Source organism: Rhincodon typus, chromosome 12 (assembly GCF_021869965.1).
Source record: "Rhincodon typus isolate 14 chromosome 12, sRhiTyp1.1, whole genome shotgun sequence".
NCBI lineage: Eukaryota > Metazoa > Chordata > Chondrichthyes > Orectolobiformes > Rhincodontidae > Rhincodon > Rhincodon typus.
This window is the reverse complement of record NC_063343.1, coordinates 66009917-66028356: the sequence shown is the minus strand read 5'-3', so window position 1 is coordinate 66028356 and position 18440 is coordinate 66009917. Positions and strand designations below refer to the sequence as shown.

The 18440-nt window shown below is 44.7% G+C and overlaps 1 protein-coding gene across 1 annotated transcript in view; it reads left to right on the top strand.

The window, feature by feature from the left end:
- Positions 1-205: 205 nt before the first annotated feature.
- The window catches only part of LOC109921393 (amyloid-beta A4 precursor protein-binding family B member 3-like), a 78071-nt gene continuing 59836 nt past the window's right edge, over positions 206-18440 (top strand). The window contains exon 1 of the mRNA XM_048603493.1: positions 206-308. Within this exon, the coding sequence (XP_048459450.1) occupies positions 260-308 (49 nt within the window). The 5' untranslated portion in view covers positions 206-259. The remainder of the gene's footprint in view (positions 309-18440) is intronic.

Below are 18440 nucleotides of genomic sequence, written 5' to 3'. Positions count from 1 at the left end.
GAGAGAGAGAGAGCAGGGACAGAGTGAGCAGGGAGAGAGAGAGAGAGCAGGGACGGAGTGAGCAGGGAGAGAGAGAGAGAGAGCAGGGACGGAGTGAGCAGGAGGAGGGAGTGAGCAGGGAGCAGGGAGCAGGGAGTGAACAGGGAGCAGGGACAGTGTGAGCAGGGAGGAGGGAGTGAGCAGGAGGAGGGAGTGAGCAGGAGGAAGCCGGGGCTCGGTGGCTTATGGAAAGAGCAGCGAAGCTCCTACAGCCGCCGCGATGCTGGGAAAGGACTACATGCTGGCGATCATCATCGTTAACTATGACGGTGGGTGAGATGGCAGCGTGAAGGCACTGCGCTGTTTCCTTAGGGATGCTCTGCCTTTACCACATTCCTGAGCGGGAGAGATCCCCTCATTGTCCCGGGACTGCTTCACCCCTGCATGGAGATAGCTATCAGCTCGGAGCCGGGAAGCAGGCGCCGCTCAGCATCTGACATGAATGAGCTGAAAGTGAACTGCAACGTTCCTGCCTTCGATTCCCCTTGCGCTGAGCTGGTAACAACAATGGCTTGCATTTATATAGCGTCCGGAACGTGGGCGAACGATTCCCCCAGGCCCTTCCCAGCAGGGATATCAGACTCCCCCCAAAAGTACTGATACCCAGCTGCTTAAAGAGATATTTTATAGATCAGGTGACCAATAAGCTTAGGTCAAAGAGTGAGGTTTTAAGTCTTAAATGGGGGCTGGGGTTTGAGGGAGGAAATGCTCGAGTCCAGGGCCCAAGCAGCTGAAGGTGAGGCCAGTGCTTGTTAAAATCAGGAGCAGTGTCTTGCCCGAGTTTTAGCTGAAAATGGACAACAGTGAGTGCCAATGTCAGAACTGGTCGGCAGTGGGACAGCAGATAGCTGCTACTCTGGAGCTGAAGGGGTTAAAGACGAGGCCAGGCTGTGTTGGTTCAACTGGCATTCCCTCCAGTACAGAAGATCAAGGGATGATCTAATTGAGTTGCTAAAACGATTAAAGGATTTGACAGGTGGATTGAGAGAAACTGTTTCCCTTGGTAGAGTGTGGGTGTGGGGGTGGGGAAGGGGAGTCTGGAACAAGACAGGAAGGGGGGCAGAACCATACCATGAGTGCCAGGCCCTTTAGGGGTGTCATCAGGAAGTATTTATTCAAAGGGTCTTGGAAATCTGGAACCCCACGACTTCTCACACCCAAAAATTGAAAATCTCAAAACTGCAACTGACAGATTTTTGGGCGATTTATCAGGAGGCTAGGAGCTGAGGACGAGTAGTTGAGAGCTACTATGTAGATCAGCCATGATCTCATTGAAAGGTGGAACCAAGTTGAGGGGCTGAATGGCCTTGTTCCCTATTCCTGACTGGTGTCCATTGATCCTTCTAGAAATTCAGTGAACATGGTCAGTGAACAGCAATACTGTAGATTTAGTAAAGGGCGATCAGTTTATTGTATTGTGAGAATCAGCCATGTTTCGTGGGGAATGAGAATGAGAGGATTTGAGGGGATAAAAAGCTACGGTTAAAGACCCTAGCTCACCCTTTCCTGATTGCACCTTGTGTTGGTAATTAGTCAATCTGCTATGACCCAGCCCCTTGTGCTTTCTCTGGATTAATCCTGCCGAAGTTACAACGATCTGCAGGATAGATGTGTATTTCTTGTTTCTCACTCGGAAGGCCGGGAGTTCAAGTCCTACAGCAGAGATTTCAGCAGGAAACCTTGGCTGGCACAACCAGTGTTTGCACTGGGCAAGTGTCACCCTGTGTATGTGACATTAAACTGGGGTGCCCTCTGACCTCGCAATCAACTGAAAAGAGTTGTTTTCAAAGAAGCAGCTATTTGAGAAATATGTTAATAATCTGGACTTGGGCGTACAAGGGCTAATTTCAGAGTTTGTAACTCCGAAAGGTAGGAGACCGCGAGGAGGATCGGAGCAAACTGGTGATAAGGGTGAATGTATGGATGATGTAATACCAGTTACAACGGGTCAGCATCAGAGAATTTCAAGATGGGCGGCTGTGTAAAGCTGGCCTGCATCCTGGCACCAGCTCAGTTTGGCATATTTTGCGTCTCAAGTGAACATGTTTACTGGTTTGCCAGATTTGACAGCTAGCTCATCAACTTGGTGAGACTGCATGCCAAGACCGAAATATGAGTTGGCAACTTGGTATCACTGATGGCACTGTGGTGCCATGCCATGCTGAAGCTCACTGGCAGCAATGTGCACGAACAAACAAGAGTAGGCCACTCAGCCCTTCGAGCCTCCTCCACCGTTCAATAAGACCAAGGCTGATCTGACTTTAACCTCAACATTCCTGCATAACCTTTCACCCGCCTTTGGTAATCAAGAATCTTTGTACCTGTGCCTTAAAAATATTTAAAGACTCTGCCTTTTGAGGAAGTGAATTCGAAAGACTCGCCACCCTCAAAGAGCAAAACTATTTCCTCATCTCTGTCTTGAATCGGCAGCCCCTTAAATTTAAACTATGACTTCCTAGTTCTCGATTCTCCTTCAAGAGGTGACTCAGTGGTTAGCACTGCTGCCTCACAGCGCCAGGGACCTGGGTTTGATTCCACCCTCGGGCGACTGTCTGTGTGGAGTTTGTATGTTCTTCTCTGTGTGATTTTCCTCCCACAGTCCAAAGATGTGCAGGTTAGTTGGGTTGTCTATGCTAAATTGTTCATAGTGTCCAGAGATGTGCACATTAGGTGGATTAGCCATGGTAAATATGGAGCAACAGGAATAGGGCAGGAGGTTGGGTCTGGGTGGGATGCTCTTTGGAGGGTTGGTGTGGACTCAATGGGCTGAATGGCTTGTTTTCACACTGTAGGAAGATTCTATGACTCTTTCAAACACCAGAGGATATAGGGCTAGATTTTTTTTAAATAAGGAAATCTGCTCATTCCAGGTTAATAGTGTAGTAAACTTTCTATGAATTGCTTCCAATGCATCAACATCTTTCCATAAGTACGGTGACCAGTAGTGTACACAGTGCTCAGAGTGCTGTCTCACCAATGCTCTGTGTAACTGAAGCATAACCTCCCTACTCTTGCATTAAATTCACCTCGCAATTAAACACAACGCTCTGTGAGCTTCGCTTTGTGGATGGGTTCTCCCAGGCCTGTAAGGAGTTTGGGCTTCCTGATACCAATTATCTGTAGCTATGGGCCAGGTGGGGAGAATCTCTACCTCCCATCAGCACTGACAAGTTCACTCTGGAGCTGTTCACATAAGTTAAGCCAAAATGTACCAACATGAATGCATGGGAGAGACTACCAAAGCAATTTGCAGGATTAGTTCCAGAAATGAGAAAATTCAGTGATGAGGATAGATTGACAAAGTTGGGACTATTCTCCTTGGAGAGAGAAAGGCTGAGAGGAGATCTGATGGAGGTTTCAAAATCATGAGCAGGACTGAATAGAGTAGATAGGGTGAAGCTGTTCCCATTCATAGAAGGAACAAGAACGAGAGGGTCATAGGTTTAAAGTGGCATGCAAAACAGGAAGGGTGATGTGAAAAAAAGATTTTCACTTTCGCTCAGTGAGTTAGTTAGGGTTGGTTAGCTTAGTTGGTGCAGAGTGATGCCAAATGAATGGGTCCAATTTCTGCAGTGGCTCATGTTTCCGTGAAGGATTTTCCTTCTAAACCTCTTCCTCCCCCCGCCACCCTGCCCCCCCCGCCTGAGGTGTGGTGACCCTCAGGTTAAACCACCACCAGTCTCCTCTGTCTCTCTCTAATGAGAGAGCAGCCCTATTGTCAGGTTGGACAATAGCGATTTTACCTTTTAGTTCAGATTTGGAATGCACTACCTTGAAATGTTTTGGTGGCAGGTTCCATAGAGGCATTCAAGAGGGTGTTGGCTGATTATTTGGATAGAAATAATGGGCACTGGTATGGGGAGAAAGCAGGAAGTTGGCACAAGGCAATGGTGCTTGTTTGAAGAGCTGATGCACAGTTGGGCCAAATGGCCTCCTCCTGAGCTCTAACAGTTCTGTGAATGTGTGGATATGGAGGTAAAGCAGTGTGCAGGGAGCTCAGTGTGTTTGCTCCCTTCACACTATGAGGACTGTGCTCGCTGGGTCACATCAGTCCCATGGATCATGGCTGCATTTGCAAAGACATGCTCTGTGATGAACTGGCCACTGATACCAGATGCACAGCTCTCCCACAAAATGGTAGCTGCAAGGGTGGCATGATGGTTATCACTGCTGCCTCACAGCGCCAGAGATCTGGATTCGATTCCAGCTTCAGCTATCTGTGTGGAGTTTGCACATTCTCCCCGTGTCTGCACGGGTTTCCTCTGGGTGCTCCGGTTTCCTCCCACAGTCTTCACAGATGTGAAGGTTAGGTGGGTTTGCCATGCTAACGTACCCATAGTGTCCAGGGATGTGCAGTATGTGGAAAGACTGAAGAAATTGGAATTGTTGTTTTCTGGACAGAAAAATGATTTTGCCTTGTTTCTGAAGAAGGGTCACTGGACCCAAAATGTTAACTCTGCTTTCTCTCCACAGATTCTTCCAGACCTGCTGAGTTTCTCCAGCTATTTCTGTTTATGGTTATGGCCAGATTTGACAGAATTCAAAATCTTGTTTCAATAGGAAAAGTAAGCAGAAATTATTTCCATTGGCAAAAAGTTCCCAAGCTAGCTGGGAGTTGGGTTTAAGGAGTTTACTGAAAGAATCAGAGACAAGATCCATAAATCATTTTTAGTGCAGATAGTTTTTTCAAAGAATGATGAAAGCAGATGCAGTAATAACTTCAAAAAATAATCTGATTACAAAAGAGAGAATCATTGTCAGGCTGTGGAGAGGAAAGAGGTCTATTTGGATAATTCTTTCCAAGAAGCAGCAGTGACATAGGGCTGAATAGATTCCTTCTTCACTGTGATGATTCTGTGTTTCTTTAAGTGTCTTTAAGTCCTTTTGTCTGAGTTAATATTTATCCACTGGGGCACAGCCTCAGGCTGTAGGTACAACCCTTCAGAACTGAGATGAAGAGGAATTTCTTCAGCCAGAGCGTGGTGAATCTGTTGAAGTCATTGCTTTAGAGTGCTGTGAAAGTCAAATCATTGATTGTCTTTAAGACAGAGATAGATAGGTTCCATCTAGATAGATAGATAGGATAGATTAGTAGGGGCATTGTAGCTTGCAGGAGAATGGGACTGAGAAATGTATCAGTCATGATTGAATGGTGGAGCAGACTCACTGGGCTAAATGGCCTAATTCTGCTCCTATATTTTATGGTCTTACTGTAAAACAGAGGATCTGGTCACTTATTTTATCACATAAAGTCCACATCTTTGTATTTTGGATTGTGGACTGAAATGGAGATAGGACTGAGAAAGAACCAAGGATTGTGTAAGGGATTACTGCAGTTTTTGAAAGCAAGCCACTGACACTTATTTGTAAGTGCTATGTACACTGTTGTTTGTTCAATCATAGAGTTGTACAGCACAGAAACAGACCCTTCGGTCCAACTCATCCATGCTGACCTGATATCCTAAATTAATCTAGTCCCATTTGCCAGCATTTGCCCCATATCCTTCGAAACCCTTCCTATTCATGTACCCATCCAGATGTCTTTTAAATGTTACCAGCTCATTCCTTACACACACCACTCTCTGTGTGAAAAAGTTGCCCCTTCTGCCCCTTTAAAATCTTTCCACTCTCACCTCAAACCTATGCCCTCTAGTTTTGGACTCCCCTACCCTGAGGAAAAGATTAGTGGGGCAAGTTCAGATGAATTGGCACCAGGGGATGTATACAAAGTGGGATTCAGACACAGCAAGTAACTAATTGATTTATGGAGTGAATGACCGATCATCGACAACATAGGCCTTCTGCCTGGCGACAATGATGTGATTGGCTCTCGGTAGCTAAACAACGTGTGGGTGTGAACAATACAGCCAGAAGCCTCTGGAAGGGGAGGTGGTATCTTTTTTTGTGCAGTATCAAAAAGCTAAAGCCTAAAGACAGCAAGTTTATTTTCCCTCACCAAGCACTGTAAGTTGTAGCCTTTAACCAATAAGAGACTTTGTAATATGTGAACCAGTTGGTCTGTGCCTCATGTAAGGAAATAGAAAATGCCTGGTGAGAGAGAGAGAGATCAATGAACAGAAAGTTCTGACAAATAAGAGGATTATTTCAGCAAACCCTATAGACAGGACCATTGAACTGCGTTTACAGGTTTTTTATTGTACCCATAACACAAATATATTCTTATCTGTCTGTGTCTGTCTGTATGTGTGTGTAGGGGTTGTTAAAAATGGATTCATGTGTCTTTAAATAGAGGGGAGATCTCTGTTTTTGTCCTAGTTAATATTTATTCACTAGAGTTTTAACTAGTGGAGTTACATGTGGACAGGACATAGTTGTTTCCCTGTAGATAGAACCTGTTAATTTCTATTCTGTTAAGTCCAGAAATCTAGTTGTGCTTTCTGTTAATGTAGGTCAAAGAAAGCCAAATAAATTGGGGAATTTGGTGAACTTTGATAAAATCTTGAACTTTTGTTCCAATGAGGGAATAGTGGGTCTTGATTCCCTATCTGCTTTGTCAGTGAAGTATGACAGCTATAACAGTGAGTACACTTTGAAAGTACTTTCAGAAAAAGCCGATCTGACAGTACCTTTGGAAAGAGAAACAGAGTTAACATTCCAGGGGTCTGAGCTTACATCAGAACTTTCAGATTACCAGTGTTGTCACAGCAAATTAATTAATTAATCAAATCATGAGGGGTAAAGATAGGATTAATGGTAGGGGTCTTTTCCCTAGGGTGGGAGATTTGAAGACTAGGGGGCACATTTTTAAGGTGAGAGGAGAGAAATTTTGCAAAAGACTTGAGGGGTAAGTTTTTTAGACAGAGGGTGGTTCGTGTGCGGAATGAAATTCCAGATGAAATGGTGGATGTGGGTACAGTTACAATGTTTAAAAGACATTTGGATAGGTCCATGAATGGGAAAGGTTTGGCAGGCAGGTGGGACTACTTAAGTTCAGGATTATGTTCAGCATGAACCAGTTGGACCGAGTGTCGGTTTCTGTGCTGTATGACTGTATTATTTGTTTATTTATGCACAAAGACACTCGCAGGTCATTCTATTCTGGTGCCCCCTTTACAATTGTTCCTGAAATTTTATAATGCCTCTCCATGTTCTTCCCACCAAAATTCTTCCTAAGTGGTTCTTCCTAACCACTTAACACTTATCCATATTAAATTTCATCTACCACTTGTTGCCCATTCCACTAGCCCCTCATAGTTTGCAATATTTGCAAATGTTGTTATCTGCAAATTTTGAAATTTGTACTCCAGAGTTTAGGTAATTAATATAGACATCCCAGGGATCTGACCCCTGGGGAAGTTGACTGGAAATGTTCCTCCAATCCAAAGGAAAGAACTACGAGGAAGTGGGGGGAGGCTGTAATAGAATCTAAAAACAATTCTAACAGGACCCAAAGGGTTGTGACAATTCTAACAGGACTTCCTTTAAAAAAGGAAGTAGACAAAAAGCAGGTAACTATAGGCCAGTTAGCTTAACTTCGGTAGTGGGGAAAATGCTTGAATCTACCATTAAGGAAGAAATAGCAAGACATCTGGATATAAATTGTCCCATTGGGAACACCCAGATGGATTCATGAAGGGTAGGTCATGTTTAACTAATTTGGTGGAATTCTTTGAGGACATTACTTGAATGGTGGACAATGGGGAACCTGTGGATGTGGTGTATCTGGATTTCCAGAAGGCATTTGACAAGGTGCCACACCAAAGGCTGCTACATAAGATAAAGTTGCACGGTATTACAGGTAATGTATTTGTCATGGATAGAGGATTGGTTGACCAATAGAAAGCAAAGAGTAGGGGTAAATGGGTGTTTTTCTGGTTGGCGGTCAGTGGCTAGTGGTATGCCTGAGGGATCAGTGTTGGGACCGCAATTGTTTACAACTTACATAGATGATTTGGAGTTGGGGACTAAGTGTGGTGTGTCAAAATTTGCAGATGACACTAAGGTGAGTGGTAGAGCAAAGTGTGCAGAAGACACTGAAAGTCTGCAGAGGGATATAGATAGTCTAAGTGAGTGGGCAAAGGTCTGGCAGATGGAGTACAATGTTGATAAATGTGAGGTCATCCATTTTGGTAGGAATACCAGCAAAATGGACTATGTTTTAAATGGTAAAAAATTGCAGCACGCTGCTGTGCAAAGGGACTTGAGTGTCCTTGTGCATGAATCGCTGAAGGTGGGATTGCAGGTGCAGCAGGTAATTAAAAAGGCAAATGGAATTTTGTCTGCCATTGCTCGAGGGATGGAGTTTAAAAACAGGGAGGCTATGCTGCAGCTGTATAGGGTCCTGGTGAGGCCACACCTGGAGTACTGTGTGCAGTTTTGGTCTCCTTACTTGAGAAGGGATATACTAGCACTGGAGGGGGTGCAGAGAAGATTCACTCGGTTGATTCCAGAGTTGAGAGGGTTGGATTATGAGGATAGACTGAGTAGACTGGGATTATACTCATTGGAATTCAGAAAAATGAGGGGAGATCTTATGGAAACATATAAGATTATGAACGGAATAGATAAGGTGGAGGCAGGGAGGTTGTTTCTGCTAGCAAGTGAAACTAGGACTAGAGGGCATCGCCTCAAAATAAAGGGAAGCAGATGTAGGACTGAGGTCAGGAGGAACTTCTTCACCCAAAGGGTTGTGAATCTGTGGAATTCCCTGCCCAGTGAAGTGGTTGAAGCTTCCTCGCTGAATGTTTTTAAGGCAAGGCTAGATAAATTTTTGAACAGTAAAGGAATTAAGGGTTATGGTGAGTGGGAGGGTAAGTGGAGCTGAGTCTCAACAAGATCAGCCATGATCTTATTAAATGGCGGGGCAGGCTCAAGGGACCGGATGGCCTACTCCTGCTCCTAGTTCTTATGTTCTTAGGACCAGACAGAGTAAACACAGGAAGGATGTCCTTGATGATCAGGGAGTCCAGGACCAAGAGTGACAGTTTAAGGATATGGGGAAGGCCATTTATGTCTGAGATGAGGAAAAGTACCTTCACCCAGAGAATGGTGAGCCTGTGGAATTCTCTACCACAGAAAGTGGTTCAGGACAAAACTTTGAATGTTTTCGGGAAGGAGTTAGATATAGTTTTAGGGCTAAAGGGAATGTGGGTATGGGAGGAAGCGGGAGCAGGGGAGTGAGTCAGATGATCAACCACAATTTCATTGGATAGTGGAGCAATGTTGAAGGGCTGAATGGCCTACTCCTGGTACTTCTTGTTTTTGTGTCTAAGACTCAATAATGATTTTCACAATTTCAATGTATGACCTCTTCCCTGAATGGGGAGGGAATGGCCTAGTGGTATTATCATTGGACTGTTAATCCAGGGACCCAGATAACATCCTGGGGACCTGGGTTTGAATCCCATCATGGCAGGTAGTGGAATTTGAATTCAATAAATATCTGGAATTAAGAATCTAATGATAACTGTGAATTCATTGTCCATTGTCAGGGGAAAAACCCATCTGGTTCACTACTGTCCTTCAGGGAAGGAAATCTGCCATCCTCACCTGGTCTGGCCTACATGTGACTCCAGACCCACAGCAATGTGGTTGGCTCTTAACTGCCCTCTGGGAAATTAGGGATGGGCAATAAATGCTGCCTGGCCAGTAAGTAATGCCCTCATCCCATGAATGAATAAAGAAGAAAAAAATGTTTCTTACATCCACCACCCTCCCCTGGCCCCATTTATGTTTTGTTAGCTTTGCTCTCCACAGAGCAGGCCTATTTTCCTCTATTCACACTTATTATTTACACCTATATGACATCTCTATCGCTCCTTTACTGCCATTAACACTACCTTGTCTTTTATTCTGGGCACTCTCTCAATCTGTTCCGCCCGCTCCTCCTGCCCCTCTGATAATAGCATTAAAACGATCATTTTCCAGCTCCTTTCAATTCCAAACAAGAGTCAAACTGACTCAAAATGTGAACTCTGTTCCTGTCCCCAACAGATGCTGCCAGACCTGCTGACTTTCTCCAGCACGTCCTGTTCTTATTTCAAAAAAACTACCCTTCGTTCCCTGTCACTCGGGCACAAGTTCATATTGCTACGACTTTCCTCACGAGTGCGATATATGGTCCTTTATTAAATGCCTTTTGAAAGTCTGTGTACACTACATCAACTGCCTTATCCTCATCCATCTGCTCTGACACCTTATCTAAAAACTCCAGCGATAGTCAAATATTATTTACCTTTTAAAAAAAAATCCATGCTGGCTTTCCTTCATTAGTTTGCATTCGCTGAAGTGAACGTTAATTTTTTTCCTGATTTATTGTTTCTCACAGGTTCTGCACTGCCGAGATAAACTAGCCTATGGTTGCTGTGCATATCCTTGCACCTTTTTACAACAAGAGTATATTTCAGTATTTGTAATTCTCCAGTTCTCTGGCAACATTCTAAGATAATGGCCAGTGCCTCTGCATCACCCTTTTATTACTTGATAAATTATTAAATCAGCTTTACTTTTTATTTTTTATGGTAGTGAATCGATGAAGTCTTATTTTAGAGTTGATTAATTTAGATTAAATTAAGAGTTTAGCAGTATACTTACCTTAACCTCCTTTCTGTTTCTTCTGTCTCTTTATACATAATGCCAACTCTCTCTCTCTCTCACTCTCTCTTCCATGACACACTTTCCCCTCTCTGTCACTCTCATTCTCTCTTTCCCACCTCTCTCTCTCGATTTTTTCCCCCTCTTGTCCCTCTTTCTGTCCTCCAAACCTCAACCTTGCCTCCCACATCTCTTTCTCCAACTCACTCTTTCTCTCTCTCCTCTCTTTCCCCCATTTTTTGCCCTCTCCTCACCCCCTTCTGTCTCTCATCCCCTTCTCCCTCTTCCCTCCCCCACCTTCCCTTTTTCCCTCTCATACCCCTTTCCTTCCCCATTTCCTTTTTTTTTGTGCCCCTTTACTCTCTCTCCTGCCCACCCGTTCTTTCTTTTGTTTCTCCCTCTCCACTCTCTTTTCCTTCACAACTATCTCTTACTGACTCTCTTTCCCTCTCTCTTTTCCTTCCCTCTCTCCCTCTAACCTTTCTTTCCCCATCCTTTCTCTCCCTGTCCCCTCCAACCCCACTCTCCTTCTCTCATCCCCCATCCCTCTCTTCCCTCTCTCTCTCACCCTCTCTCGTCCCCATCTCTCTCTCCCTAACTTTCTTTCCCCGTCATTCTTTTCCCTCTCCTTTTCTCTCAAGGCCCCCACCGCCTCTTTCCCTCTTTTCTCCCCGTTCTATCTCTTCTCTCTTTCTCCTCTCACCCTTTTGCTCTCCCTCTCTATCACCCCTACCCTCTCTCTCTCTCCCCACCCTTCTCTCCTCTCTCCCACCTCTTTCTCCCCCACTTTCTCTCGCGCCGCTCTCTCTTTTTCTCACATCCCACCCTTTTTCTCCCCCTCTGTATCACCTCCCACCCTCTCTCTCTCCCTTTTCTCTCCTCTTCTCCACATCTCTCTCTCCCCTCGTGTCTCTCTCTCTCTCCTCTCTCTCTCTCTCCTCTCTCTCTCTCTCTCTCTCTCTCTCTCCCTCTCCCTATCTCTGTGTTGATTGTGATGTCGTGCTGACGTTGCTTTCTGATTTCTCAAGGTTAGTTTGAGTGACAGCTGATTTTGTAATTGTGAATTTTAAAAAGCTCTTTGATAAAATTTTAATGAAATTTGTTACAATACCATAAATAGATTAATACAGTTGAAGCTTGAGGCACTGTAGGGCTGGTGAATGTCAGTGGGGGGGACCTGGTTTGGTTCCGAATGGTGCTGAGAGTGTAGGTTTAATCTCAGTGGTAGTCCCTGGGGACCTGCCTTATCCATCACTAATGTTGAGCTATATTTGACCCTTTCTGTTTTGCTAATGGAAAAAGATGCTGTGGGACTTCGTGGTCTGTGGCTTGCTGCCTTCTGTCTGTTTATTGTCCGAGATGACCCCTTCTGGTACCTTTTGTTGTTTAGTTTTACCAGTATGTGGGACTGGGTAAGGGTTGTTTGAGGTAGCTATTGCTGTCACCAACCCTCCTTTGTTTTTGCCTTGTCTTGGGTCTATCTAGTGATTAGTGGTAGAGCATACATAGACGACCTACAGTAGAGGCTCTGTTTTTAGATAACGAGGCTGGATAGGCTGGGACTTTTTTCACCGGAGCGTAGGAGGCTGAGGGGTGACCTTGTAGAGGTTTATAAAACCATGAAGGGTATAGAACAGGCGAATAGCAAGTGTCTTTTCCCTAGGGTGACGGATTTCAAGACCAGGGGGGCATATTTTTAAGGTGAGTGGAGAAAGATGTAAAAAAGACATGAGGGGCAATTTTTTAGACAGAGACAGTGGTTCATGCGTGGAATGAACTTCCAGAGGAAGTGGTGGATGTGGGTACAATTACAACGTTTAAAAGACATTTGGATAAGTACATGAATAAGAAATGTTTGGAGGGATATGGGCCAGGAGCAGGCAGGTGGGACTAATTTCGTTTGGGATTATGGTTGGCATGGACTAGTTGGACCGAAGGGTCAGTTTCTGTGCTGTATGTCTGTATGATTGTTTGACTCTAAGAAAGTTTATTGCATGATAGCAATTAGTACAAATACAATTACATGAGGCGTATCAACAAGGATGTTAGGGAGCTTTTACAAATCTGTCTGCTCCCTCTGAAAGCTGGAGTAGAACTCCTTCTGCCCACCCACAGACTGAGTGTGACAGCAGTAAAATGGGTGAAATCCAAGTAACATGAACGTTAATCCCTTTAGCACTGTTATCTTATACAACAGTCTGGCTCTAAGGCCCAGAGAGTTATGGTGGGTATTGTTTTTCAGTCTGGTGGAAGTATTCTGTGATGTTCCTCAGAGTTTGATATTGGGATCATTGATTCTATTATACAGCATGCTGACCTGAACTTAGGGCTCTCCATATGGGACCATAATGTCAAAGTTTGCAAAGTGAGACAGAACATTGCTGAGGTTGGTAACAGATGCCAGGAGGACACTGACAAGCTGGTGACATGGTTGGTGGGGAGGCAATGGCCTAGTGGTATTATTGCTGGACTTTTAACTCAGAGACTCCAGTTAATGTTCTGGGGACCTGGGTTCAAATCCAACCTTGGCAGATGGTGGAATTTGAATTCAACAAAAAAAAATCTGAATTAAGAATCGTGACTGTGAATCTATTGTCGATTGCCAGGAACAACCCATCAGGTTCACTTAATGTCCTTTAGGGAAGGAAACTGCCATCTTTACCTGGTCTGGCCTACATGTGACTCCAGACACACAGCAATGTGTTTGACTCTTAGCTGCCCTCTGAGATTTAGGGATGGGCAATAAATGCTGCCTTAGCCAGCGATGCCCTCATCCTGCAAATGAATAAAAAAAAAATGGGCAGGTGGAAAATTGTAAGCTGATTTGCCCTTGGCCAGGAGAATGAGGAGTGACAATATTAAATAAACATTATGATCGGGAATACTGGAGTGTAGAGCCTGAGAGGTTTCAATACACAAATCTTCAAGGTGGCACAAGTCTTAGAGGGTCGTTGAAAGCTATTTGAAATCCAAGTGGAAAAACAAGCTGTTGGTTATTGTTCACTTGGGGAGTTGGAGTTGCTCTGCCAACTGCATGCATATGCCTGTTATAAGCTGTTGCTCTAGATAGTGACGGTGGGTGCTCCATTTAAACAAATGTATGAAAAAGCAGTGGGAATAGGCCATTCAGCCCATCAAGGCTACTCCCCCAATTAATAAAATCATGGCTGATCTGATTGTAACCTCAAATCTACATTCTCATCTACCACCGATCACCTTTTGTCCCTCTGCTCTTACTTACCAAGAATCTAGCCACCTCTGCCTTAAAATATGCAAAGAATCTGTTTCTACCACCTTTTGATGATGAGAGTTCGAAAGACTCATGATCTTCTCAGAGAACAAATTTTTCTTCATTTCTGTTTTCCATGAGTGACCCCTAGTCCTGGATTCTCCTGTAAGTGGAATCATCCTCTCCACATCTACTCTGTTAAGACCCCTCAGCATCTTAGATATATCACTGAAGTCAACTCTTACTTTTTGAAGCAACAATGGATACAAGTTTAGCCTGTCCTATTGCTAAAATGCGTTTGGCACACTTGCCTTCATTGGTCAGAGCATTGGGTACAGGAGTTGGGATGTCATGTTACAGCTGTACAAGACATTGCTAAGGCCACATTTGGAGTACTGTATTCAATTCCAATTGCCCTGCTATAGGAAGGATGTTATTAGACTGCAAAGGGTGCAAAACAGATTCACAACGATGTTACCGAGACTGGAAGGCTTGAGTTATAAAGAAAGGCTGGATAGGCTGGGACATTTATCCCTGGAGCATAGGAGGCTGAGGGTTGACTTTATAGAGGACTATAAAATCACAAAGACTGTAGATTTAAGGTCAGTAGCCAAGGTCTTTTCACCAGGATAGGGGAGTCCAAAACTAGAGGCATAGGTTTAAGGTGAGGGGGGAAAGATTGAAAAGGGACCTGAGGGGCAAATTTTTCACACAGAGGGTGGTGCATGTATGGAATGAGCTGCCAGAGGAAGTGCTGGAGACTGGTACAATTACAACATTTAAAAGGCATTTGGATAGGTACATACTTAGGAAAGGTTTAGAGGGATATGGGCCGAACGCAGGGAAATGGAACTAGTTCAGTTCAGGAAATCTGGTCGGCATGGGTGAGTTGGGCTGAAGGGTCTGGTTCTGTGCTGTATGCTTTACATGCAATCTTTCTTCATATAACGACCCATCCATTCCAAGTGTAAGGCTGATAACACTATGAACTTCTTTCAACTCATGGACATGCTTACTTAAATAATGTGACCAATTCAGTCCTACAGATATAGTCTCACCAATGGCCTGAATAACTGAAGCCATCACATGGCTGACCAGGGATCTCTGCAGCTGTTGGCACTGGTCATTGGCGTGTGTTCGAAGGATTTGCAAGTTGATTCTAAACCTTTCTTGGCCAAGTTATGAGTGCATCTTCCATGGCCATTGAGCCCTGAGGTGAGAACTGAGCCAAGAGCTCCTGGCCCAGAGGCAGGGACACTACCTATTGCACCTCAAAAGGTGCCATATGAGCAAGGGCGTTTTATTAAATCTTCATGAATCGGTAAAATCTATCGATGCAGACGCAATGGGCCAAATGGCCTCTTTCTGCATTGTAACAACTGTGTGATTCTGTGACCCTTGGTTACCCTTTCAGGTCACGGAGGAGATGGTGGTGTAGTTAGCTGGACTAAAGGCTGTTGGCTCTGGGTTCAAATCTTAACAAATCAGCCGATGTGATTTAAATTCAGTTACCTAAAAGCTGCAATTGAAAGCTAGTCTCAGAGAAAGTGACCATGATCATCGATTGTCATAAAAACTCATCTGGTTCACTCTTGTCCTTCAGGGAAGGAAATCTTCCCTCCTTATCTGGTCTGGCCTACACATGGTCCACAACATCATGGTTAACTCTTATTTGCTCTCTGAAAATGACCAAACCAACCGCTAAGGGCAAGGCCAGTTGGGAATGGGCAACAAACGTCCAGATCCTGTGGAAAAAATAAAAACGAGAGTGTTCTGGCCACCACCTTTTGAGAAGAATGTCAGAGCTTTTGAGTGGGTGAAGCTGAGAGTAATGGGCATGGCTCCAGGATTTAGTTACATGGTGAGACGATGAAATGGAAATGTTTTTCTTACAGCAGAATACATTAAGTGGAGACTTAATAAAGATGTTCAAAATCATTGAAGGTTTTCAGCGAGTGAATAAGGAAAAGCCGTTTCTACTGGCAGTTGGGGCTGGTAACCAAAGGACAGGGACTTAGACACTGAACTTAGAAACATTCAGGTGATTGTCTTGGTTCTTTTGCCAACGAGGAGACTGCTTTTTTTTGCTGCCGCTGTGTTGTTGTGATCTGGAAGGAGCTGACTGAAAAGGGAAGGAGAAGCAATTTCAATTTTACCTTATGTAGAGAATTGGATAAATACTTAAAAAGGAAAAAATGGCTGGCTCCTGGGAACTGGAATGGGCGACTGATTTAATAATTGCTTCAAAAGTGACAGAGACAATTTGTAAAGCATCTTTCATGACCTCAGCATTCCCCGAAGCACTTTGTGTCTGTTGAGATGTAGTGACAGCTGTAACTCAGCTCAGAAGTCACACGACACCAGGTTATAGTCCAATGGGTTTATTTGAAAACACAAGCTTTCAGAGCCTCGCTCCTGAAGAATAAACCTGTTGGACTATAACTTGGTGTCATGTGATTTTTGACCTTGTTGACCCCAGTCCAACACTGGCACCTCTACATCATGGCAGTAACTCAGCGGGCTACAGCAGCCAATTTGCTCACAGCAAGCTCCCACAAGCAGCAATGTGATAATCTGGTCCTTTTACATCGGAACAGAGAAGGCCATTCAGCCTCTCAAGGCCTGTTCCTCCCATTCATTGAGATCATGGCTTATCTGCTGCCTAACTCTACATACCTGCCTTTAGCCCATATCATGGGATCACAGAATGACTACAGTGCAAAAAACAGATCATTCGGTTCATCAAGCCCACACCAACTGTCCAAAGAGCATCCCATGCTATCCCTGTAGCCATGGGAAATACAGGGTTAACCCACCCAGCCTGCACATCCCTGAACACTACGGGCAATTTAGCATGGCCAATCCACCCTAATTTGCACATCTTTGGACTGTGGGAGGAAACCGGAGCACCCGGAGGAAACCCACACAGACACGGGGAGAATGTGTTAACTCCACACAGACAGTCACCCGAGGGTGGAATTGAACACAGGCCGTTGGTGCTGTGAGGCAGCAGTGCTAACCGTTGAGCCACCGTGCTGCCCATGCTGTAGGATTTTTATGTTCTATTTGCCTGGAAGGGTAGGCCAGCAGTTCATCAATAAAAAGTATTTCTGATGGTGTAGTGTTCCTGTGCTACGCTGGGCCGACAGCCTGAATCATTATCCTCGTGTCTCTGGACTAACTAAGGTTTGAACATGCAGCCTTCTGGCTCTAAGTTAGTGCTCCCCATTGAGCCACAACCTGCTGACACTGATGGATTGAGGCCAAAATATTTTCTAAAACGTCCCAAATGTCCTCTTCCTTCGCTCACCCAAAGCCTGGCAAAAACCCATACTTTGCCTCACTTGATCTCTGGTTCCTATTCTGTTTCATTAGCTTTGTCTAGGCCCATCTGTTTAACCTGTCACCTTGGTTTCATAATATATTAAAATGTGGATAACAGCACACAGAAAGAGAGGGAGGGTGATGAATCTGGAACTGTTCATTTGCTTCCTGAATTCCCTTTTCACAGCTGCAACTCTCAAATTCGATTTGATTGGCTTTTGGCTCCAGACAGAACAGCTCAGCATAGGATGCTTGGAGCAGAGTCTAAATTTAGCTTTGACGTTTCTGGTGAAAGAGAAAGACAGTGAGAGAGCCAGGCAATCCAGCAAAGTGGATGATTACTGTTTGGTCAGAGAGGCTGGAGCCCAGGTTTATCATTGGAGCTGATCTAGGAACAGTTACACTGCAGCACACCCTTCTGATCAGACCACACTGGGCGGTGCTATAGAAATCTTACTGTTAAGACCAGATAGAATTCAATATTTGATCAAATCCCTCTCTGTGTCATTGTCTCCATTACCATCTCCCACTCCGATATCATCCCTCTCTCTGTCACACTCTTTATCACTCTCACTCTCTCACTCACCTTCTGTCACACTCACATTCTGTCTCACACTCTCTCATCCCTCTGTCACACACTCACTGTCACCTTCACACTCGCATTCTCTGTCACACTCACTGTCACCCTCACACTCGCATTCTCTGTCACACTCACTGTCACCCTCACACTCGCATTCTCTGTCACACTCACTGTCACCCTCACACTCCCTGTCACCCTCACACTCGCACTCTCTGTCACACTCTCACTCGCATTCTCTGTCACACACTCTCTGTCACCCTCACACTCGCATTCTCTGTCACCCTCACACTCGCATTCTCTGTCACACACTCTCTCATCCCTCTGTCACACTCTCACTGTCACCGTCACACTTGCATTCTCTGTCACACTCACTGTTGCCTTCACACTCGCATTCTCTGTCACAGCCTGAGTTCCAGCTCCTTACAGTTGGATTTTGGGGAACAATGACCTAACTGTCTAATCTAGGAAGTTGGCCATTCATTAGGAATTTTTAGATTATTTATGAAATTTGTTAAGAAGCAGCAATTTAGGTCTGACATACAACGGGTCATACAATGGGAGAGAAAAGCACGTGACCCATAGTGGAGTGAAGATGGAGGCAGTGTCCTTGTATTCAGCAGAAAGCTCCCGGCCCCCCTCCCTTCTCTCACGGGTCCCCCGTCCCCCCTTACTCCCATCCCCCTTCCTCCCCCTCTCCCCTTCACCCCTTCCTCT